Genomic DNA, 19,821 nt, shown 5'->3' with positions numbered 1-19,821 from the left:
CTTTCGCTAAGACTCTCCTTGATCGATCCACGTTCGGTATACTGGTATACCTGTTACATTCTCTGAACCTCATACTTTCTGCATTTCGATCCCCAACACCTACAATCAGCACAATGAAGCAAACCGGAACACTTGTTGCCCTTGCCGGCCTGGTCTCCATGGTCCACGGTCACGGTTTTGTCAGCTCTCCCAAGCCTCGTATGCCCGGTCCGGCCATGAAGGCTGCCTGCGGTAACCAGGTGGAGATTAACCAGCAGTCCGACAACTACGGCAACATCCAGGGCGAGCTTCAGGTCGCCAAGGGCCAGAGCGACTACACCGCCGGGGAGTGTGACATCTGGCTCTGCAAGGGTTACAAGTTCGCCGACAACAAGGACAACGTCTACTCGTACACCGCCGGCCAGACCGTTGACTTCGTGGTTGACATCCGTGCCCCTCACACAGGTGTGGCCAACGTCTCCGTCGTCGACACCGCCACCAACACTGTGATTGGCAATACTCTCAAGTCCTGGACCGACTACGCCTCGACCGCCACTGGTGTCTCCAAGGACGAGACCAACTTCAGCGTCACCATCCCCGACAACCTGGGCAGCCAGTGCTCCGAGGCCGGTGCTTGTGTTCTCCAGTGGTACTGGTATGCCCAGTCGATCGACCAGACCTACGAGTCCTGCATTGACTTCACCGTTGGTGGCTCCGGCTCTTCCAGCTCCGGTTCTTCCAGCTCCGGCTCCAGCTCCGGCTCCGGCGCTGGGTCTGGCTCCTCTTCGGCTCCAACCTCTACTGCCAGCATTGCTGTCACCACTCCCAGCACTGGAAACAACGTTGTCACCAGCACGCCTACCACTATGGTCACCAGCGTGAGACCGTCTGCCACCTCGACCGCTGGCACCGGCAACGGTGCTGGTTCGTCCACGTCTTTCCCCACCAGCGGCACTGCTGAGGAGCAGCTTAGCTTCCTTTCTTCTCTTCTGAAGAGTCTGATGCAGTATGCTGCTTAGGAATAAAGCGCGGGTGTTTTACATGGAGGGGTGAGATGTGTGTAACTAGTGATAGAAATAGAATTGCCTGTCTGCATAAGTCTGCCGCACTAGAGGAATAGGCATAATGCATAAGTGGTGTTGGTCACCCCTGACAAATTCATTGATCAGATAAGATAAACTCAGCCACTGCCAAGTCGGGGTTTTTCCTTTTGGGGAAGCTCGGATAACCTCAACACTTTTCTTTCCTGCCGTCAACGATTAAATCCCTTCCATCCCCCATCTCCTCGCTATCCATCCATAAGTTGACTTACTCCGTATAATCGACTGCTTCACCATGGAGGACAGTCACTTTCGACACAGCATCTCTCACCACCCTTCTCCCTTCAACCCACACACCCTACACTCGCACATCCCCCGAGACCGAGCGTCACCGGCCTTGGCCTTGAACGCTGCCACCAGCACGGCTCTCGATCCTTCTGAGCAGACACAACCACACAGCTCCCAGCACCGCACGAACTCAAGCAGCGATGAAGAAGGCCAGCCGCCGCCCCGCTACACCCCGGAAAACGATCCCTTTCAACTCGCGTCGAAGCTGAAAACCGCCGAGGAGATCCAACAGGTAGCCAACACCTCGCGCAAACGTGATGCCTCCTCCTCCGCCGCCGCCGCCGCTGCAGGAATCAAATCCCGCAGCCGCAATGCCATCTCCAACACCCTCGCCTCGCGCCAACTGCAGGGCTTCTACAAGACGCAGAACGAGAACATCGAGCGCATGCTCAAGCCCGTCGAGGAACACGTCCGCGCCGCGCGCGAGCTCAACAGCAACAACGCCCTCCGCTACCGCATCGCCGTCTACGGCTCCTTCGCCGCCAACGTCGTCCTCTCCGTCCTCCAGCTCTACGGCGCCATCTCCTCCGGCTCCCTCTCCCTCTTCACAACCATGGCCGATGCCATCTTCGACCCCTGCTCCAACCTCACCCTCCTCCTCTGCAACAAGGCCGTCAACCGCGTCGACCCCCGCAAGTTCCCCGCCGGCAAGGCCCGCATCGAAACAGCAGGCAACATCTGCTTCTGCTTCCTCATGACGGCCGTCTCCTTCATCCTCGTCGCCTTCTCCATCCGCGAGCTGGTAGAGGGTTCCGACGCCGCCACGGGCTCCTTCCACCTCCCCTCCGTCATCGCCGTCGTCGTCGCCTTCTGCACCAAACTCGCCCTCTTCCTGTATTGCTGGGCCCTCCGCAACCAGGTCTCCCAGATCAGAATCCTCTGGGAAGACCACCGCAACGACCTCCTCATCAACGGCTTCGGTATCCTCACCTCCGTCGGCGGCAGTAAGCTGCGCTGGTGGATCGATCCCATGGGCGCCATTATCCTCTCCGTCCTCATCAGCGTGCTCTGGATGCATACCGCCTACCACGAGTTCCAGTTGCTTATCGGCGTCACCGCCGATACCAAGATGCAGCAGCTCATCACTTATATCTGTATGTTTCATGTTCAGAGAAAGAACAATTGCTAATTAATCTATCAGCTATGACTCATTCCCCGTACATCACCGCCATCGACACCGTCCGCGCGTATACCTCAGGGCCCCGGCTACTCGTTGAAGTCGACATCGTCATGGACCCCGAGGAGTCCCTGCGTGCGACCCACGACGTCGCCGAGGAGCTGCAGATCAAGCTCGAGTCGTTGCCCGATGTGGAGCGGGCTTATGTCCATGTCGACTATGAGACGACTCACAAGCCGGAGCATTTCTTGAAGAAGGAGCTATAGGCGCTATATCTCCTGTGATCTCTGGGGTCTACCATTTGCTATTGCTATTATGGAATACTTGTATGGGCTGGGATGTTTTTCGCAAGGATCATTGGGAATCATTGTATGCTGTCTAAGGTGTATCCACATGTCATATCTATCTGCATCCGCCACTGGCCTCTAGATACCTGCAACCCTGGCTTGCCAGAGCAAGAAAACGTACGGGTGTCCTGTGAAATAAACCCAACAAAACAAAGAACAAGAAGGAGAGCCATGACCATCATCAGCACACGCAACTGGCAACAAAATGATCACGATTGTTCAAAGAGAGCAATAGTGGAGCAAAAGTTGCTCTCGTTCTCGTCCTGAGGCACAATACCCACGCCGTTCGACGAGGTGATCATGTTGACGCTGGCCTTGGTGCTCAGCCCGTACAGATGGACATTCGAGCAGTCGATCTCCACCATGTTCTCCTGGCACGACTCGGTCTCCAAGCATGTCTGCCCGTAATTGTCGAAAAAGCTGTACAGACCCGCCCCGTACACGAACAGGTCCGAGGTGTTCAACACACGCAGACCCCAGGCCTTGCGGCACGAGGCGGTCGTGCAGTGGGCGAAGGTGGGGTCGTTCCATGTGGTCTGGGGCGTGAAGGGTGTCAATGCGTCGGGGTTGGACTGGTAGTATGGTGTCTCGGTCTGAATCAGGCCCATGAAGACGTTCTGCGCGTTTGCAACCTGGTAGTTGTACAGCTGGTGGTGCTCCGAGGCCGTGCCATACAACCAGACGGGTCCATCGCTCTCAACCAGGACACCACGGCCGGTGTAGATGTTGATCTGGTTGTGGTCGGCCAGGTCGAGCTCGTGGTCCGCCGTCCAGAACCAAGCGTTCTCGATGTAGGCGCTAGCATGCTCGGTGATGTGCAGCAACAGGAACGCACCGATGCACTCCGGGTTGGGGGTTGTGGTCACCGTGGGGTTCTTGGAGCACTTGTCGCTCTGCAGTTCCGTGCCCGCGGAGCCGCCAATGCGGAAGTGCACATCCCACATACCCACAGATCCCTGGCTGGTTTCGGCAACATTCCATTCCATCAGGACTGCGCCGGGCGCGGGGCCCTTCGTCTGGATGGCGAGGTCGGTGATCTCCACAGAGCCTTTCTCTCCGGGCTGACCAATCTGGAGAAGGGGAATTGGGTTCTTTTCGTCCGCAAATTTGTCGCCGTGAGCCATGAGAAGGGGCCAGACTTCGCCGGTGATCTTGATATTCTTGGGCACTTTGATCGTGTCGGTGATGATGTAGGCACCGTGGTCGAAGTAGACGATCTGGTCCTCCGTCACGCTGTTCAGCACTTTCTGGATGGCGGCCGTGTCATCGGTCTGGCCATCACCCTTGGCACCAGCCGACTTGACGCTCACAAAGGACGAAGCGGCGTATTCAGTGTACTGAGGCTTGGATCGCTCAAACACCTTCGAGCCATTCAATAAGGAGCTTGGCTTCGTCGCTTGAGGCATGACGGTCTGGACTCGCGTCTTGGTGATTGCCTTGCTCGCACATGCACTGGCACTGTGGCTCACGGCTATCGAAGCGACCGTGGCCGACGAGGCGGAGACCTGTACCGTGGGGACGACTGGCTTGGTGCTCGTGGTGTGGGGAGCATTTGGAACGACAATAGGTGACCCTCCGGCAGAGGTGCCACCAGATGGAGCTGCTGAAGGATTTCCGGAAGCGACAGTTCCGGCAGGGACAGGCGGGGTTTTAGTCTTTGACACTTGAGAGCCGACGCTCGAACCAGGTCCAAAACCAGGCATGGAAAGGCTGCCAGACAGAGTGGGATACACCACAGGAGCAGTCCTGGCTGCACTGAGCTGGCCTGCTACATGAGTGGACTCGGAAGCATCTGTCATGGATTGGCGAGCCTCTGTCGCTACTGATGCAGGCGCGGTTCTTGCCGGGGCAGATTCCAGGGTCTCACTATTCTGCGTAGGGCAAGCAAGGACGGTCTCGACAATCGTCTCTGTCACCACGCGAACCTTGGCCTGAGTTGCGCGCTTGTTGAGAGAGTTTGTTGGACTGTAGGTGTTACCCTGCATCCAGCTAGCCACAACAGATCCGCCGTTGAGGATAGTGTTACCACGGATACCGGCAACGGCCACATTGGAGCCGGTAAAATCGACATTCTCGAGGATCAACACCCCGCCGCCCACGGGAATACTGTCCTGAGTGAACGCGGTAACAACGCCAGTGGGAGTGTTGGTCACCGAGCTGTCCAGCAGGAGAACGGAGCCAACTGTCTGGTTCTGAGGCGAGTTGGACATGTTGAGACCGACCTGGCAGTTGTTGATGGAGATGGACTTGAAGGTCCAGGCCCAGTTCCAGTTCATGAAAACAGCCGTGTTGCAGTCGTTGAAGCTCAGGTTGCGGGTCGTGAATTGCTGGTTGCCCACGAACATACCGTAGTTACCACCATTGAAGACCAGGTCGGACATAAAACCGCCGGAGCCGTTGTCCATGAAGATACCTTGCTGCTTGTTGGCATCGCCGCCTCCCCTGACCATCTCGAAGCGGATGTTCTGCAAGCTGGTTGCCTGGCCGACTTGCCAGTGGATACCAGCACCAGAACTCATCGGCATGGCCGTGAGGTCGATGACCAGGTTGCGAATGGCGCGGAAGAAGTTGTTCTGGTTGGTGTACCAGTTGGAGCCGTCATTCTCGTACGGGTCGGCGTCAATCACCGCCATACCTGTAAAGCCGGCGGACGCCTTGATCACGGGGAGATTAATGGCATCGCCGACGATTTGAGAGTAGTAGTACTGGATGATGGGCTTCGACACAACATATGTACCGGGAGGAAAATAAACTAGAGCGGGAGTGGTGGTAGAAGAATCGCACCCTTTTCCGCATCGGTTACCGGAAGACATTGCCTGGTTGATCGCTGCAGTATCATCGGTTACTCCGTCGCCTAGATTGTTGGTCAGAAAAGATAAAAAAAAAAGTACCGTGGTCTCAGTAGAAGGAGACTACCTTTGGCGCCAAAGTCCTTCACATTGCGGTAAACCTGATAACCCGAGCTTTGGCCAAAAGCCACCGCGCCTTGACGCTTGATATTGCCCACCCAGAAGCTCGACGCAGTATCTCTAGCTAGATTCGCACGCAAATCGAGAGACTCCGGGGTAGGAACTGCATTGACAAGGCCCAGGAAGAGCAGTATCTGCGTCAGCACGAGCACGATCGGGGTGCGAAGAAAGGCCATCTTCAATTCACTGGGATATGATCACTGAGCCAGCAATGATCGATGCAAGTAGCAAACAATTTTGATCAGCAACCAGTACTGAGAGTGTTCCCACGCCTTGATCTTTGGCGCGTAGAGGATAAACGAGTGGAGCGCGTATCAAGGAAGGACTGAGACTGCAAGCGAATATCAAAGAATGAAGGGGAATAAAGTACAGATGAAAAATGGAAGGAGAGACAGAACACAGCACCACACCACCAAAAGTGAAGGAAAGAAGAGAAGACAACGACAGACGAGACAGAAACAGGGGGGTGCGAGAGATACAGAAGCGTTAATAATTAGAACGAGAGACTAGATCAGTGCCTTGTTGAAGAGGAATAAGCTCCTCAGGCTAGAATCAACAATGAAGCCTGAATGAATCGTATAACGATTGTCCCTTCTCAAACAATTACGGTCACAATACACCATTAAAACCAATAAGAGTTATCACAGGAGGGAGCAGAGCGCGTATTGTTTTGAAATTACCTCTTATAGTTGAGGAATGAATAACAGCCAATCAGCAGTAGTCCTTGGGCAGAAGTCAACTGCCGACGACCAATCAGATGAAAAGACGGCGGCCGTCGTTGTCCAGCGTGAAACACTCCGACGGGCCGATGAAACGCTTCAAGCAGCAGAAATCGGTGATGGACTGAATGATAGTCACTTTGAGGATAGTCCCCTGTGCTATAAATATGAGCGCTGCATCTGAAGAAATTAAAGGAAGAACAAGCCTTGATGGCCTCGTTCCATTATCGGGGAAATTGAGATACTAACCTCGAATATGGTAGTGATTCGAACGCGTTACCACTTGCAAGGAGAGTAAAGGTGACGAATCAAGAGTCAATCTTGAAAAGGGGAGGCCTCGACACGCTAAGAAAGGGAGCAGGGATGGGTACTTGCGAGCACAAGAGGAGAAGAGGCAGAAGAAGGAGAAGCGAAGGAAAACTCCTAGAGCAAAAGCAATAGATTCGTCCAGTAGCCTATATACCGTACGCAAATTCTAGGGCCTAGACAACATACCTCGAAATCGTCCAGGACGACACAATCCACATACTATCTACGAGTAAACTTAAGACACAAATTCCTTTCATCCCGGTTCTGAACGTCAGTCTCACCTGTCTATTCGGCAACCTTGCAACCATCTTGGTGAGGAATCGTGTGGTTGCGCGGGCCGACGGCGCCTGAGATAGAAGCCCGTGGACATTCCATGTTCGTCACATTTCCTGTTTTGTCGCTGAGGACTCGACCATCTGCCCGATGATTCGTGTCCCTGGCATCTGCACGTAGAATGACAAGAATCCTCACATTGCAGTCGAGGCCAATGGCGCGTGCGGTGCGGTCTCGACGCGCAGATCGACGGCCCAGAGATCCACTTGGTCGTTAGGAGGATTCGCTAGTTACTTGACTCGACACATTCTTGAGTCGGGACCTAGTCACGTCGTCGCGGTTGACCCTTGAGACAGAATTCATAATACGTCAGCAGGAGGAAAAGTCTAAAGTCACGCTATCATGGGTGAGTCAGGTTTTCTTCACGGTTTGGCTGCCCATTGTATGAGAAATCTCGGCACTGCATATGCGCATAAATCACACGAGTCAGGACTACAGGCTACATAGAACAACCTGCATCACGGCACGTGGGTCCATCCACCGCATTATCCAGGCCAGGGGCAAAGTATGTCTGCCCTGCTGCCTTTGCTACTCTGAAACGATCCATATAGGAATATCAAGATAGTTGCTAAATGCGAGCAGCGAGACCTTTATATGCCCTGAATAAGAGTCACTAATACAAAACTGGGTCAAGTACGGAGGCGAAATCCATCGTATCCAAGAGACCGACTCCCTCAAAATCAGAAAACAAGGAGACGTCTAGATGAGCAACAGAGTCTACAGGAGAGGTTTCAGTTGCAGGTACCGCTTCGGGCGCGAGAAACTCATCCATGATGCGGGAGAAGACTCGAGTCGCTCGGCTGAAAAACGCGTGGTTGGCGGTGCCTGGTCCGCCCATTGTTTCTAGATGAGAGATGAAGACACTGAGGTGCCGAATGAGAATACCTCGAGGATAGATGCTCGGTAACTGGTTTCTGCTGGCATGCGTTTGGAGCGCTCTGAGTAAAACACTCGCGCTGGGAAAGCCGTAGAGGAGGAGCTGCAAGTGGTCAGTCACGTCTCTCGTGCAAGGCAGTACCGAGGGGAGATGGATCACCTACTGTCCAGATAAAGTCGCGATGGATATCAACAGCCCATTCCTGTTGTCTGCCAAAGGTCAAGACCGTTGAAAGGATGGTCGAACTCACATCGACCAATGCAGCGCTATATTCTCCGAGAGCCAACAACCGCTGCACAAGAAACTCATTGTAGAGAAACGCCAGGTATGAGACAATGAGCATGACCTTGACGCTGATCGGTTGATGAGTGTTCCAGCAGTCCTCTGTATAGCGAAGATGACTAGGTACCGAATCCCAGGTCTGGCGGCTACGGCGGGAGACGTCTCTTTGTTTCGCCATTAACCTTCAGCGTCAGGTCATCGGGAATCAAGCTCACCTCAGTTGCTCGTCCCGGTTCTCGCTGGACTTTGTCAAGGACAGCTCCAAGATTTCCTCCCGAAACGTGCTGATGAGGAAGCGCAGTCGGATCCATGCTGAACGCTGGTAGACAGCATGACAACTCCACCCTTCCGCCGTCACTGATTTTTGCGCAAGCTCTCTACTCCCGGTGAGAGCCTCATCGCTGATATCAAGAGGCAGGCGGCAATCAGAATGTCTCCACGAGATCCGGGGTGGTCGGCCCAAGAAGGTCGCAATGCTCTTGTCCAATTGATAGACAGCGGCGAATAGCCTGCGTCTCGACTCTAGCAGAAAGTTCGGAAGATCAGAGCGTTCATCCGAATCCCGGTGCAAACCAAGCTCGAAAATGCATGTCGCGAGTTCGCCTAGCCGATGCCAGGTCACTGAGCCTTTCACCTCGTCAGTCTTCTGTCTTCTTCACGGCCGACATGTACAACTCACTCGAGTGACCGAGGACCAATGTGGACAAAAGAAGGTTCTCGTGGAGTACCCAGAGCGTTAGGTCATTCACAGGCGATAGATATCTGCACGTTTCAAGCGCGGTATCACTCGCCGCGAGCATCCTGCGCGCAAAGTGTGAAGACAGGAGCTTGTTCTTCGGTTGCCCCAGTCCGAATTGACTCGCTCGACCTGCCAGAGCATAAACAACCGCAAGTATCTCCAAACGCAGGCAAGAACCTGTGTAGAGCCGGTGGAAGTGCGCTCCGTCCGCCGTAGGCGGGACACCAAATTTCCGCCTCGTGTTGTCAAGGACGGTTGCAACCAACGCCGGAATTTCTGTCTCCCCTTGATCCAGCTGGTAGGCATGGTAGGTATCCTGCATCTGGGACAGTGCGTTCAGGACGAAAGGTGCTGCAATCACGGCAGCCTGACTGAGACCGTAGAATTCCAGTATCAATTGCTTGAGAGTAGGAAACTCCACAAGGTGGCCAACAACCTCGGTAGCTCTCTTCACCCACCACGCTGGAACAGACGACGCCGCAGTGCTCTCATCAGTAGCAGTGACTAGCTCGTTCGCACCGTCTCCTTCGCCCAAAACAGAAACAAAACTGGTCGGTCCCAAGTATCCCGCTGACAGCAAGTGGTCTGACCTCGATCCTGGAGAAGACAAAGCCTCAGGAGACCTGCGGAGTTCGGACTGGGGCTCCTTAAAAGCATGCTGATCCTCAGTGAACCCCCCACTCCGCCTCGTAGCCCGCGTCAACGGCGCAGGATGATAGAAGCACCGACTGGTGCTGCCGCGCCGTAGACAGCGGGAACAGACAGGACGCCCATGATCACACCGGACTTTGTCTTTACGACATGGCTCGCAGGAGGCGGGCTTTCCATTCCGGCGGCGTGACGTCCTGACGGTGTCAATAGCTACCTATATTCTTCGTATTTCCTTGTATTGAAAATGTGCAACTCACATAACAGCAGGTGTCTACTTCCTTGTTCGAGTACTACGGCTCGCGAGAGGACAGATCTTCCCTCGGGATCCGTGAATGATGCATCGTTTCAACCTGAGCCATCTTCTGGTTTTAGTCCAGCAGTAGTTTCGGCGTTCGGCGTTGGGAGGGTAATCCCTGTCGACATTACGCCGTATCGCAGTGAATGTCTCCAGGTAAGGTAGTCATGTGATCAACATACGAACGCAAAGAGTACAGCTCTTCTCAAGGTCTTCAGGAGCCACAGCTGGCAAATCAGATACGGTGTTTGCGATCTGCAACCGCATCTGAATGTACTCTTACAGAGAAGCTGGAGAGGATTTCACTTAGCGATGCCGAGCATGAGAGCCTTTCGTCTGAGGACGAAGATCGAGATCCAGACGAGGTGGTGATCTCCAGCCGTGCAATGAAGGACCCCAAACTTCTGGAAGAGAATCGGCTTGACCCATCTGGGTTCAAGGATTTGGTTACCCCGGAACGCTATCTTCTGAAATTGACGAGTATTTATCGTTCGGCTATACTCGTAAGTGCTACATTACCCTATAGCGAATAGTCCCTGACTGGGTTAAACAGGCCTCTACTCGATGACTGGCTCCATCAGGAGCATCTTCTGGCTGTTCGGTAACTAAGAGTTGGTCAAAGTCGGCGATGATCCAGCCTGTATTCTGGAAGATGAGATAGTCCCGGTCCCTTACAACATGAAACCCATGGGATGGGATACTTGATGAAATACTATTCCAAGCAGGGCAAGATGCCGTTGTTCATTCAAGAAGTATACGATGGGGTACGTCGTCGTCAGTCGTTACATGTTGCGCCAGCCTTTCAGATCCCGACGCAATTACCTCAGAACCATCCCACCGTTGCATTGCGGACATGTACCCGTTTAGCCGCCCGCAGAAGATTTCAAAACCAATAGCTACTTGGGAGAACAGATTCAATGCATTCCGAGAGTTGATCAACCCACAGTGAGTTACTGTCTATAGATGGCAAAGTGGTTTCCCATCAATGCTAACAAACATTATCTGACATAGGAACCCCAACGTCCTATCAACACCACCGACTACATAAGAAATTGTTCGATTCATCGAAACCATTGTCCCCAGAATGAAGTCCTCATTTGCAGATGCAACTGCAATCAACGTACGCACAATCCGACATGGCATCCTGCATGTGATTACAGCCCTGGAGTTCAGATATGAATCAAATAAAAGAAACAAAAACGCCAGCTATTCTCGGGCCAAGCGGTGCCGTGATGGTTTTCGAAGATCATGACCTCCGGGTTCTCAATGTCTGGAGACCTAACCTCTCTGACTGGCAACACCTAACTGCTCATTGGCTACAGCTACCACTGTGATCTCAAAGTGCCAGAGAGCTATAGACATGCGGATTTTGTTATTGGACCACGTTCACTAAACCAGTCTGAAGCGAGGTCTAAGAAGACCTACGATTGGTTTGCACTAGCTGTGATGGTTGTAAAAGTCTTGCTGCATCGTTGGTAGCAATCATCTACCTCGCTGCCTAGGGTTTGCCTTGACACTGGAATGGCGCATGTACATGTTGAACATGCTGCCCAGGTGTGATTTTAATATATCTGTACGTACATTGTTCTTTTAGAGTGCCCTGTTTTCTGAGATTTGGAAGGGTAATGTAACTGCTGGTGGATGGAATTGGGGTTCCAGTAGGTAGGTATGTATATCTCCTCAACATGGTGGCAGAGGCAGCACATCGACCACATTATTGGTCGATTTAATCTGCTTTCCACAATTTCCGTTCGAATTTGCACGGGCTCCTCTCGACTACTACTGTACAATTGATTATATTGCCGATGCTTGCATGACATTGCTATGAGACCGGGCGGTAAGGTGGAGATTCGAAGGACGGTGATTAGACAAGCTGTTGCCATGAATCTCTACGAGATTATATAGATGACTGTGTTGATGGCTAGAGGTTCCTAAGAGTGGAGGGGACAAAAGGGAACCAAAGTAACTGGGGTGTTTTTGGACCAGAGAGGGTATACATGCGGGCCGATCCGCTTCCAACCATGGTCACTCAACACTACGTAGAAATGGCAGTGGGTTCAACTAAAGCATCATGAATGACACATCCTAGTCGTCGCACTCCTTCAGCGAGTCGGTCCTCCTCAGACCATGCAAAACAAAGTCGCAGGAAATCATGAAAGTCGTTGCCTCGATTCACCGTGTCCCCAGGGACTTGGAAAATGTCACCAGCAGCCACCTTGACTTCCTGCTTCTCCAGCGCCAATTGGACGACATCACTTGCGCGTAGCGGGCTCGGAAGACGCACCCAGATAAAGTATCCACCGACGATCTCGGAGGAGTAGGGTAGTACTACGCCCAGAGGGAGAAGGTGTTTGCGGATAGCAGACATCATGACATGGTACCTGCGAGCATAAGCGGGCTGCAAGACCTCAATTAGATGAGACTGGAAAGTCCCATTGGCGAGCAACTGAGCAATAATAGTGGAGGCCATTTGGGACGGGGATCCTCCGGACCGCGACGAACCGCTGCCAGATAATCAGTTCAGATAGTTCTATTCCAAGGTCAAAAATTACGAGGCAATACGCTTGAGAAAGACCGTAGGCAAACTTGGCCGTGCCTTCTGCCCATCCGGTCCGCATGCCAGGGCCAATCAGTTTACTGAAGCTCCCGTTACTGACGACGTTTCCCCATTCATCCGGGGGCCCTCCGTCCAGGTAGCGATCGATGTCTACCAACCGAGGCACGCGTGCCTTGTCGGGCGCAGCAAGGGGTCGGTCTAGATCCGCGGACCACTGGAGAAAATCGTAGACGTCATCTGTCACGATCAAGGCGTCAAACTCGCGCGCGAGCTGGACCAGTTTCTCCCGGTCGGACAGGGACATGGTCCGCGTCGTGGGATTAGAGAAGGTCGGCGTGGCATAGATGAGGTGTTTGTAGATTTTCCCCCATGGCCTCGGAGGTTTATGTTTCTTTACAGATCAGTTTGTGGATGGAAGAGAGAGAGAGAGAGAGAGAGAGAGAGAGAGAGAGATCTGATATACAGCCAGTCTACCGTACCGGTTCGAATCTCTGCTCTTCATTAGCTTTCCGCTCGGCGGCCTCCATCTCCTGACGGAGATATTCAAGATCTAGCCCCGCGTCATCTTGCGGAACGGCTCTGATACGACCCGCGAAGCCGGCATCGTCCACCATCCGAGACGCCAGATGATATGCAGGCGCTACCATCCAGACATGTCTGGTGTAACTCGGGTCCGTGAAGACCTGGAAGATACATGCCAGATTCTGGCTGGCACCGCCAGTAATGCAGATCCGATCGAAACAAACCGGTTCGCGTGGTTTGTAAAAGTGGGTCAGCCATTCAGCAACACTCTTTCGAAGGGGCAGATAGCCATCATCAGGACCGTACAGCAGGGCTGGGGCCCAGATGGACGGCGTAGACAGGACGGTGGCGGATGCTTGGGCCAAGGCTGTAGTGGGCAACAGCGAGGGGTTAGGCCAGCCTTTGAAGAGATCGATCCGCTCTTCGGCGGGAATGAAACCCATGTCAACAGCTGTCACTTGCCACTTGCTAGTATGTGTACAAAAAAGATAACTTTAACCCTGTATGTGTTGATGACTAGGTCGGTTTCAGTCGGTGACCTTTGGTGTTGGAAAATTCAGTGTGGAAGGACAAGGACACGTCAGTCCGGTGACGTCGGCTGCCGCCATTCGAAATGACAGACACAGAGGAATACGCATGCCATTGTTGTCTATTTTCTCCTTCCCTTCAGTTTTGGATAGCTTACGACCAAGTACGTATAATAGGAGCAAATGTGAGACTAGTGAGGAATTATCAACATTTACTCTACTCCTGTTATTGTGGTGGATTGTCAGTTGAAGCACCTCAGGAGAAAAATCTTCGGATGACGTGCAAAGTTCGGGTGTGGGGGAATACAGTACCTTACCACGGCTGACGAACTGTTACCGATTCCGGTCGCGGATTCTAAACATCCACTATTTCTGCCACTGCGGATACCAGCCATGGCTGAGCATCCATGTTTATGTAGGAATGCTCCGTTAACTGATCATGATGGGACATATCAAATCAAACCAAACAAACAAGACCAACTAAGGTACCTAAAGTCCTCCAAACACAAGTGTATTCCCGTACGTTTGGCTACTGGTGCCAGCCAATTGCCGCAAGAGAGGTACCTTCGGATCCTTCCAAAGCCAAGCGCCAACAAACCAATCAACAAGAGGCCGGCAGGTGATACTTCTATTCTTAGCAGATCAGGTACCTTTAATACTCCATAAGGATTCCCGCCGACTGCCCCTGAGCCTCACCAAGGCTACCATATTTTATCTCAGCATCACTAAGAAAGCGAGAGTACGTAAATGTTGGGAGACTACACACTACACGAAGACCATTGGTCATTATCAATAACGCGTAGAAGCAAAGTGTGTGAACGCCTCAATGACCAAGTGTATAACTTGCTTGGGTTAACCAATACGAGGCGGAGTCCTAACCACACATTGGCATTCCAGCCAAAAATGTCAATTAACCTGATTATGTGGGTTTGTCTCAAGCTGATATTTTTTTTTTTTTCTTTTCTCAGGAGAAGTCTGATAATCAGTGTCTATCTGTGTCAAAATGCCAAATAAATTGCAAACAGTTCACACCTGGCAGGTGGCATCACCATCGACGCGTAGGTGGCTGTATGGTTCATACTTGCATTAGACATGGCGCATGGTGCATTTTCCACGGTGCTCGTTTAGACCCAGTAGCATACTATGGAGCATGCCTCTTGACGAACCAATACAAAGAGGATGGACAGCTTTACTGACCATGATGAAATCCAATGTGGGAGATATTCTCAGCCATGCTCAAGTATTTCAGTAAATAGACAGGATCATATGAGATGAGAATCTGAGTCGTCTGGTGATCCTGAGGGCTGTACTCGGCACAGCTCATCAGGAGGCGGAGGCACCACCATAAATCACATTGACTGTTTAAATGGTCATTGTCTATATCACTCTGTTTTCAGACACAGCCTCTCCTGATCTCCTTAAAACTATCCAATACTAGAGTTGTTAGTCAATTATAATTACCGCAGTGCCGAGAAAACCAAGAGATTCCCCACCCGCAGTCACTAACTAACTAGAGCTAGAAACCTGCAGTAGTCCAGTACAGCCATGATCCATCATAGAAAGAATTATTAAGTAGAAAAAAGAAGTAACTAGATAAAAAAAAAATGTAAATAATATTTCTCACAGCATAAAATAATGATGAAATCGTTATTTCCGAAGCTCAAAGGTCTCAAAAAGAATGAGAAATCAAAATCATTTCTTCTCCCTCCCCTCGTCTCTTCTCTCAACTCACTCACTCGCTGCTGCTGTACAACTTCGCGAGCGTGAAGGCAAGACAATAATTGATGCTCTCCATACTCCACCATATACCAGCTTAGTGCCAGGCATTCGTCATATCACTCCTTGGTCTTCCGAAAACCTCGAGCAGAACCAAGGTACTACTTGGGTCAATCAGATCCTTGGCCAAGCGCAGCTGGCAAGTATCTAACAGGTAGTTAAAGTCTAAGTTCTGATCATTCCTCCTCTGATCCCCTCCTGCCGATCACATTCCCCAAGACACACGCGCCAGAGACAACCTCACTTCTGTCACTCTCTTCCCTTACCCTTACTCGTCCCTCGTTTCTTCCACTTTCCTAAACCGTCCTTTTGTATGGTTTAGTCCATTCTTTCGCATGGTCCGCGATTGAGTCTTACCTCATCTTCTGTTTTGTCTTGCCTTCTTTTTTTTTTTTTTTGTGATCGTCTTTCGAGTACATCCACTCGCCCGCTGCTGTCCGACTCTCCAACTTACCAATTGCTTTATTGTACAGCGAACCCCTAAGATGTTGTCAGCTCCTGTAAGATCGGCCAAGCGCATATCGTCCCTCTTTTCATTGGGGTCAAACAAAGATGGTTCTCTCTCCTCATCACCAGTCTCTCCGAGCTTGCCGAAGCACTCGCCCGACCAATACCCGCAGGATGTACAGCAATGCCCGCGGAGCAGCTCCCGCCCCGCGCGATTAGTGTCCAACCCTCAGTCCGACTTTTCAGATACCCGGAGCATCAGAACGACAGGCCCCATCGATCAATTCGACTTGGATGAGCCTCTGCCTCCGCCTCCATCACTCCTGGCCGTGAACCAGGATCTTGCCAACAGCGTCAACAATTCCCCCGATGGCAGACCGCAGAGCAGAGGCAGACCCTCCAGCTCTGGGGGGTTATTCGTCCCCGGGACAGGACCGGATTCGCGCCCGGGGACCCCTTCGAAACGACGGAGCTGGATCCCGGGACGAGCGCGAGCGAGCTCTGTAGATGCTAGACCCCAGAATACACCTACTCAGATGCCGAGTGCTTGGATCGCCGGGTTGGATCAGAAGATCCTGTATGATGTGGGCCCTTTGATCCGGGGCGAACAGGTATGCCCGCTGTCTGTTCCTACTCTGCATCCGCGAGATTTGGGCTCAAGTCCGCTAATTCTACGGTGCTATCATAGGTTCCGGAATTGTGGAATGATAGCGGTGACACCTACGTGTACCTGTTCCCCCAAAACACGGGACGGTCACCCTCGTTCAAAGTCCATTCGACCATTTTCGCTGAATCACCGTCCCTCACATTCCTTGCCCGGGGCACAGACCCGAACAGAGTTAACGCCCTGGAACAACAAGCACGCTCCATGTCATTGAGCAGTCCGATGACAGGTCCTGTCTCGCCTCCCCTGACACCTCAGGACCGATACGCCGACGACGATGACGACAGCACCGGCAGTAGGCGGATGGCCTTTGTGGATGATGAGGGGTTGGACGAGTTCCAAGAGCTTCATCTGTACCTTCCAATTCCTCTGAACAGCGATTTGTCCAGCCCCGACAGTCGAATCTCGCCAGAGGACACCGAGACTCTCCTTTTATTCCGTAATCTCTTCGCCTTCCTCCTCGGCCAATCCCTGATCGCTACTCCCCGGTCGCCCACGCTCTTCTCGATCTTCATGGATGTGGCCAGTCTGCTGTCTCGCTTCGAGTTCAGCAATTTTGACGGAACGAATTTCGGCGAAACGGCCACTAGCAGCTTCAGCAACTACTGCGACGAACTGCATCTTGACGATGTCCGGAAAAGCCGAGAAAAGACCATTGAGGCCATCGTGCTGGGAGAACGTCTGCGCTTCTTTCCACTGTATCTCGAGGGCTTCGTCCACGGCGTCGGTAAGCTGGACGAGCTGAAGCAGCTGCGGAGTCCTAAGTTCAGTCTCATCAGCCCCGTCACACAGAAACGGATGGAACGTGGCTTCATCGACCTGGATACTCGCCTTCGAGTCTTGCATAGCAAATTGAACGAGTTTGATTTCCCTTCGGTGTTCTCCGGGGTGGCCAACTCGACCACGTCCGCGGAGAGCAAGGTCGTTCGATTCAAGCTGTGGAAGGCCGCATTTATGGAGATCCGACGGTTTACCGTGCAGTACTACCGACAAAAGTACGGCTCATGGCCACCAAAGGCCCGGTCGAAGAAGAACCAATTTGAAGAGAGCGGGCTCAACCGCCAGGTCTTGAAGGACCTGTACGACGACTTTACCAATCTGTACGACATGTTGGTCGATCGGACCGCCCTGACCACCCGGACCGTGGACATGGCGGCCCTTGAGACGGCCGGATCGGAAGACACGCAGGAAATCATGATCCGTGCCCTCCGCCAGGTGTTGAGTGAGTACGACCGGGCCACGCCGCCAGTTCAGCCACCTATCCCATTCGACGTTCCCCAGTTCCCGTCGTTGGACTCGCTGCAGCTGAAGGCTGTGGACCCCAAGAAGGAGGCCAAGCGAAGGGCCAAGAAACTGAGAGACTCTGACATCAATGCCGTGCTCATGGGCTCATACACGCGGGAGAGTATGCGGCCGACCCCGTTTATCGAAGCCTTTATGCAATTCGAACGGCGCTGTGCGCACGGCAAGAATATTGAAGATCTCATCGATCTCCGCTGCGGTCAGTGGATCTTCCTCTACTGTGTGATCCAAGCTCTGCCGCTGCTCGTCGTTGATGTACAGGATGTCAAGTACACCGAAGGCGTGGAGTATCTGCTGTGCATCGCACCCCGCGGTGGTGCCCCCTGGATCCACAACGATGGCAAGACAGCACGTAGCTGGTTTGGCGTTGCCGGCGGAGCTGGGGTGGTCAGCCTGCCCTCGGACGTCGTGGTCAACGGCGTCGAGGGTATCTACCGCCGCAGTCATTGCTGGCAGGTCGCCGAGCAATGGGCCGAGAAGGACGCCATTTTGGGGCCTCCGACCATCGATGACCCCTATGACAACGAATCCTCGCTATCTTCGCCCTACCAGGGACAGCCGTCGTCGGGTGGTTCGTCCACTGAGCAACCCCAGCAGCCTACCCAACTCCTGGGTCCCGACGGTCTCCCACCACCGCCTCCGGTGATTCCTCGCACCAGCTCACCCGCTGCGCGAGCTCGGGCCGAGCATCGCCATTCCATTTATCCAGGTCTCGAGGCCCTCCCGTTGCCCGCCGGAGTTGCGCCCGTTGATCCACCGGCGAGGCCCGTCAGCCGGTTCAACCCCAACATGAGCTTCGATGATATTCTGAAGCAGGTTCCCAATCAAAGAGCGAAGAAATGAGAACCCTAATAGTTCGTGTACAGAGTCCGGGAAAGAACTCCTCCTTTGCCATGTTTCTGTTTCTGCAGCATTGAACTCACTTTCATCTGATCTGCATTACTACTTGTCCGATTCCCATATCATCCTTTTGTCCGGTCTGCATTCCCGCTTCATTCACTGCTTATTCCGTCTCTGTTTGTCTCTTTATTGTTCATTAATCATTCATGGAGTGCACACATTTTACAAGGACCAAAACGGATGGGCCGGCGCAATATAAGACTGGGAACTCGACCAAATTTCGAGGCGAACTCCGCTCAAGAAGCATGTGTGATATCATAATCAATTGAACGGAGGGTTAATAGGTTTTGGCCCTGATCACCTTTACTGGTCCGCCTATACTGGTCCTCAGATTTTGCGTCATCTTTCGGGTCCCCTATTTTTCTTTTCCGACTTGTCATCTTATGGAATCACTTTTTAGACCGACCGGGGCTGACCACCTGGTCTGATGTTATTTAAGAAGAGATGGATAGAGATAATATGCCCTGATGGGCGATAATGTAATTGAGGGACCTTTGGTCTTGTGCGGAGATTTGATCTACCTCCTTGTCCGGGACTTCTCCTGTATTTCCCTCCCACTTTCAGACCATCAACCATCGAAAATTGCCCACGTCTCTGTTGAATTGTGTCTAAAATATACTGTACTCAGATCTCTCCTTAATCTTACATTCAAAGACACACCTTCAATCCTGAGATCCGCACAGATGCACAATTCCTCGGCAACTCAGATCAGCTGTGGAATCAACAACACAAGCCATTCAATTTTTCCTATTTCCTCTTCAAAGTCCAGTCCCTCTTCCATCTCTCTAATCTACTGATCTACTCTTGTCTATCAGATAACAAGAATCCAGACCCGTGTGGCCGCCACTGGCTGCGAAGGATGTCTCAGTCGTACCGCAGCCCGCTGCCGATCGTGATCCGACCAGCTGCAGCTAAAATGTGTCCGGCGATTCTTAATTTATCGACCTCGTACCACGCGGACTTGGGGCTGAGTTAGGATTTTAATTTCGTTTCAGCCCCTGATGCGCTCTGATTTCAAAATTTTCACCTGTTTCCACCCCGCGTCTTTTTTGTCCTGTTCTACCGGGCTGGGTTACTCCTTACAGCTACTGAATCCTCCATACAACGATTATCATCAGTTG

General features: G+C 52.5%; 6 protein-coding genes across 6 annotated transcripts; 3 read left to right on the top strand and 3 right to left on the bottom strand.

The window, feature by feature from the left end:
- Window positions 1–113: 113 nt before the first annotated feature.
- Window positions 114–998, top strand: Aud_008123 (lytic polysaccharide monooxygenase; the record flags this gene model as incomplete). Its single annotated transcript, XM_043293006.1, has 1 exon — window positions 114–998. One exon carries the CDS (start codon window positions 114–116, stop codon window positions 996–998), a length of 885 nt encoding a protein of 294 aa, XP_043148941.1.
- Window positions 999–1,314: 316 nt separating this feature from the next.
- On the top strand, window positions 1,315–2,750 carry Aud_008122 (cation diffusion facilitator family transporter; the record flags this gene model as incomplete). The annotated part of the gene is made up of 2 exons (XM_043293005.1): window positions 1,315–2,461; window positions 2,509–2,750. The coding sequence occupies 2 exons, from the start codon at window positions 1,315–1,317 to the stop codon at window positions 2,748–2,750; spliced, it is 1,389 nt and encodes a 462-aa protein (XP_043148940.1).
- Window positions 2,751–3,040: 290 nt separating this feature from the next.
- On the bottom strand, window positions 3,041–5,976 carry exgO (exo-beta-1,3-glucanase Exg0; the record flags this gene model as incomplete). Its single annotated transcript, XM_043293004.1, has 2 exons — window positions 3,041–5,685; window positions 5,748–5,976. 2 exons carry the CDS (start codon window positions 5,974–5,976, stop codon window positions 3,041–3,043), a joined length of 2,874 nt encoding a protein of 957 aa, XP_043148939.1.
- Window positions 5,977–7,774: 1,798 nt separating this feature from the next.
- Window positions 7,775–9,887, bottom strand: Aud_008120 (transcription factor domain-containing protein; the record flags this gene model as incomplete). The annotated part of the gene is made up of 5 exons (XM_043293003.1): window positions 7,775–8,140; window positions 8,202–8,484; window positions 8,536–8,947; window positions 9,000–9,793; window positions 9,823–9,887. The coding sequence occupies 5 exons, from the start codon at window positions 9,885–9,887 to the stop codon at window positions 7,775–7,777; spliced, it is 1,920 nt and encodes a 639-aa protein (XP_043148938.1).
- Window positions 9,888–12,040: 2,153 nt separating this feature from the next.
- On the bottom strand, window positions 12,041–13,527 carry Aud_008119 (aminotransferase-like domain-containing protein; the record flags this gene model as incomplete). Its single annotated transcript, XM_043293002.1, has 3 exons — window positions 12,041–12,509; window positions 12,568–12,953; window positions 13,042–13,527. 3 exons carry the CDS (start codon window positions 13,525–13,527, stop codon window positions 12,041–12,043), a joined length of 1,341 nt encoding a protein of 446 aa, XP_043148937.1.
- A 2,345-nt stretch (window positions 13,528–15,872) lies between these two features.
- On the top strand, window positions 15,873–18,643 carry Aud_008118 (uncharacterized protein; the record flags this gene model as incomplete). Its single annotated transcript, XM_043293001.1, has 2 exons — window positions 15,873–16,445; window positions 16,523–18,643. The coding sequence occupies 2 exons, from the start codon at window positions 15,873–15,875 to the stop codon at window positions 18,641–18,643; spliced, it is 2,694 nt and encodes an 897-aa protein (XP_043148936.1).
- Between the last annotated feature and the right edge of the window lie 1,178 nt (window positions 18,644–19,821).

This window comes from Aspergillus udagawae, assembly GCF_001078395.1.
Source record: "Aspergillus udagawae IFM 46973 DNA, scaffold_6, whole genome shotgun sequence".
NCBI lineage: Eukaryota > Fungi > Ascomycota > Eurotiomycetes > Eurotiales > Aspergillaceae > Aspergillus > Aspergillus udagawae.
The sequence above is the reverse complement of the archived record's forward strand: the minus strand, read 5'-3'. Positions and strand labels throughout refer to the sequence as shown.